Below are 2,451 nucleotides of genomic sequence, written 5' to 3'. Positions count from 1 at the left end.
TTCAAAAAAAAAAAAAAAAAAATAGTTCAGTATATCTCTCCTTCTACTATCAGTTTTTTTTCACATGGACAATGGAAGAAGCATCCTTCTTTTCTTCTTCCTAGCCAATCTCATTTGCTTTGTTACTTTCATGCATACAATCAACAACATCGTGATGCATATTAAAACGAACGTCAACTGCATATGTCGAAAATATAAAGAAACCGCCGAAAACACCAAGAAGGATAGAATTATGAGTTCCCATATTACAAAAATGACTACATCCACCCTGCATCAAGAATACAACAATCAAAATGTACATCAGAAGTGATATCATATTGGATATCTTCATGCTATCAGGAGAGCTAATTGAATACATAAACCGAACGATAAAGAATGTGTTATGGACAGTAGCACCGAGTCAAGCCTACCAATATCTATTTGGATATGTTGTACATAAGATCTATCAGGAGATCCAATAGAATACATAAACCGAACGATAAAGAATGTGTTATGGACAGTAGCACCATGTCAAGCCTACATATATCTATGTGGATATGTCGTACATAAGATCTATCGGGAGAACAAATCGAATACAAAAGCCGAACGAAGAATGTGTTATGGACAAGCACCGTGTCAAGCCTACGGATATCTATTTGAATGTGTTGTACATAAGATCTACAGGAGAGCAAATCAAGTACATAAACCGAACGGTAACGAATGTGTTATGGACAGTAGCCCCGTGTCAAGCCTATGGATATCTATTTGGATGTGTTGTACATAAGATCTATCAGGAGAGCAAATCAAATACATAAACCGAACGATAATGAATGAGCACCGTGTCAAGCCTACAGATATCTATTTGGATATGTCGTACATAAGATCTATCAGGAGAGCAAATCGAATACATATACCAAATGGTACAGAATGTATTATGAACAGTAGCACCGTGTCAAGCCTACAGATATCTATTTGAAGATGTTGTACATAAGATCTATCAGGAGAGAAAATCGAATACATATACCGAACGATAAAGAATGTGTTATGAACAGTAGCACCGTGTCAAGCCTACGGATATCTATTTGGATATGTTGTACATAAGATCTATCAGGAGAACAAATCGAATACATAAACCGAACACGATAAAGAATGTGTTGTGGACAGTAGCACCGAGTCAAGCCTACGGATATCTATTTGGATATGTTGTACATAAGACAAAAAAATGTGTCAATTGGTTTAAGTGAAAGCTCTTGATCAATAATGAACTAGTTCCAAGCTAAGAAGGCATCTATAGTTTCTGTTAACTATCGTACATTCTTTAGAACCTAAAACAAACAAATAACATTGAACAAACATCGTGCTAGGAACATACAAGAGTTCTTCTCCAAATTGACACTAGAAAAATTAACAATTATAAACATGAAAAACGTATTCTCAAGATTGTGTGATTTGGAACTTAGAACTTCACTCACCAGAGATGCGTAATTGGATGCTAAAACATTAACTTTGGTACAATTTCGAACATAATTTCCTCGAGTGCAATGCAATTAGCGAACAAGGCGAGATATGAACAAACAGAACTGTATCAACTGAAACTCATAATCTTAGGATTTGATGCTAAACTTGTAAGTACAAGAAATTTCCCAGGCTACGGCTAAAGAGACTCACAGAATGACATGATGCATCATGACATTTATTTACAAAAATCCCGTTTCAAGTACCAAATTCCACACGATCACCATTATTTTCCTTTTGTAACCAACCCAGTGATTATTGAACATTACTGCCCAGAACAAAAGCAATCAATAATTGTAATACGATCTTGCCAAATGCCAAAGTTCATTGACCAAAAAAAGAAAACAAATTGAATCATCTCATACGAAATAAAACAAATTTGAGACACCGTCTGTGAAAATCTACAATGATCCGAATCCTGTAATTGAGAGTATAAAGAACACAAAAGCCACGTTCATCGATCACAAACAATAAAAAGGAAACAAAACGAACACACAAGATTGAGAATCTAAAGAATCAACATGTAACAACGAGGAACGTTGGTAAAATAAGGAACTAGGAAATGAATGGGAGATACCTGGAGGATGTAATATTAGAGGTAGAGGAGAAGAAGGAGGCGGAAGCCCAGTCGTGCTTGGATCGAATCTGGTATTCTCTCAACTGCTCCACCAGATTCGATCGAGTAATCATGGCTGCGCCCCGAGAGGTTGGTTTCTCTGAAGGGCGACGATGAAAAATGGGGAATTTAACACAGCCACAGATGAATGGAACGAGGAATTGAGAAATGGAATTGAGAGAGAGCATGAGCGTTGAATTCGCAGTGGTTCAGGTTCAGGTTGCGCTGCGTGGACCTTCTCTTACTACAACCAACCCCTCTCCCTCTCTGGCCTTCTTCCTCTTCTTTTCTTGTTCTTCCCCCAAATTCCATTAAATTCCGTTCCTCAAATTTGGACTGTG

At 37.2% G+C, this 2,451-nt stretch overlaps 1 protein-coding gene across 1 annotated transcript; it reads right to left on the bottom strand.

Moving 5' to 3' along the window:
- Window positions 1-6: 6 nt before the first annotated feature.
- On the bottom strand, window positions 7-2,451 carry LOC111494024. Its single transcript, XM_023144009.1, has 2 exons — window positions 2,072-2,451; window positions 7-268 (listed from the first exon to the last, which is right to left on the bottom strand). The coding sequence occupies exons 1-2, from the start codon at window positions 2,296-2,298 to the stop codon at window positions 61-63; spliced, it is 435 nt and encodes a 144-aa protein (XP_022999777.1). The 5' UTR covers window positions 2,299-2,451; the 3' UTR covers window positions 7-60.

This window comes from Cucurbita maxima, unplaced genomic scaffold, assembly GCF_002738345.1.
Source record: "Cucurbita maxima cultivar Rimu unplaced genomic scaffold, Cmax_1.0 Cma_Scf00019, whole genome shotgun sequence".
Lineage (NCBI taxonomy): Eukaryota > Viridiplantae > Streptophyta > Magnoliopsida > Cucurbitales > Cucurbitaceae > Cucurbita > Cucurbita maxima.
Note: the sequence above shows the minus strand (reverse complement) of the source record. Positions and strands in the feature narration are given on the sequence as shown.

Excerpts from the sequence above, each read along its gene's own strand:
- LOC111494024 (XM_023144009.1), bottom strand. The coding sequence starts at position 2,298 with ATGCTCTCTCTCAATTCCATTTCTCAATTCCTCGTTCCATTCATCTGT. Across the intron at positions 269-2,071 it reads TCTAATATTACATCCTCCAG|GGTGGATGTAGTCATTTTTG; the intron begins GTATCTCCCATT and ends TTCTTGATGCAG.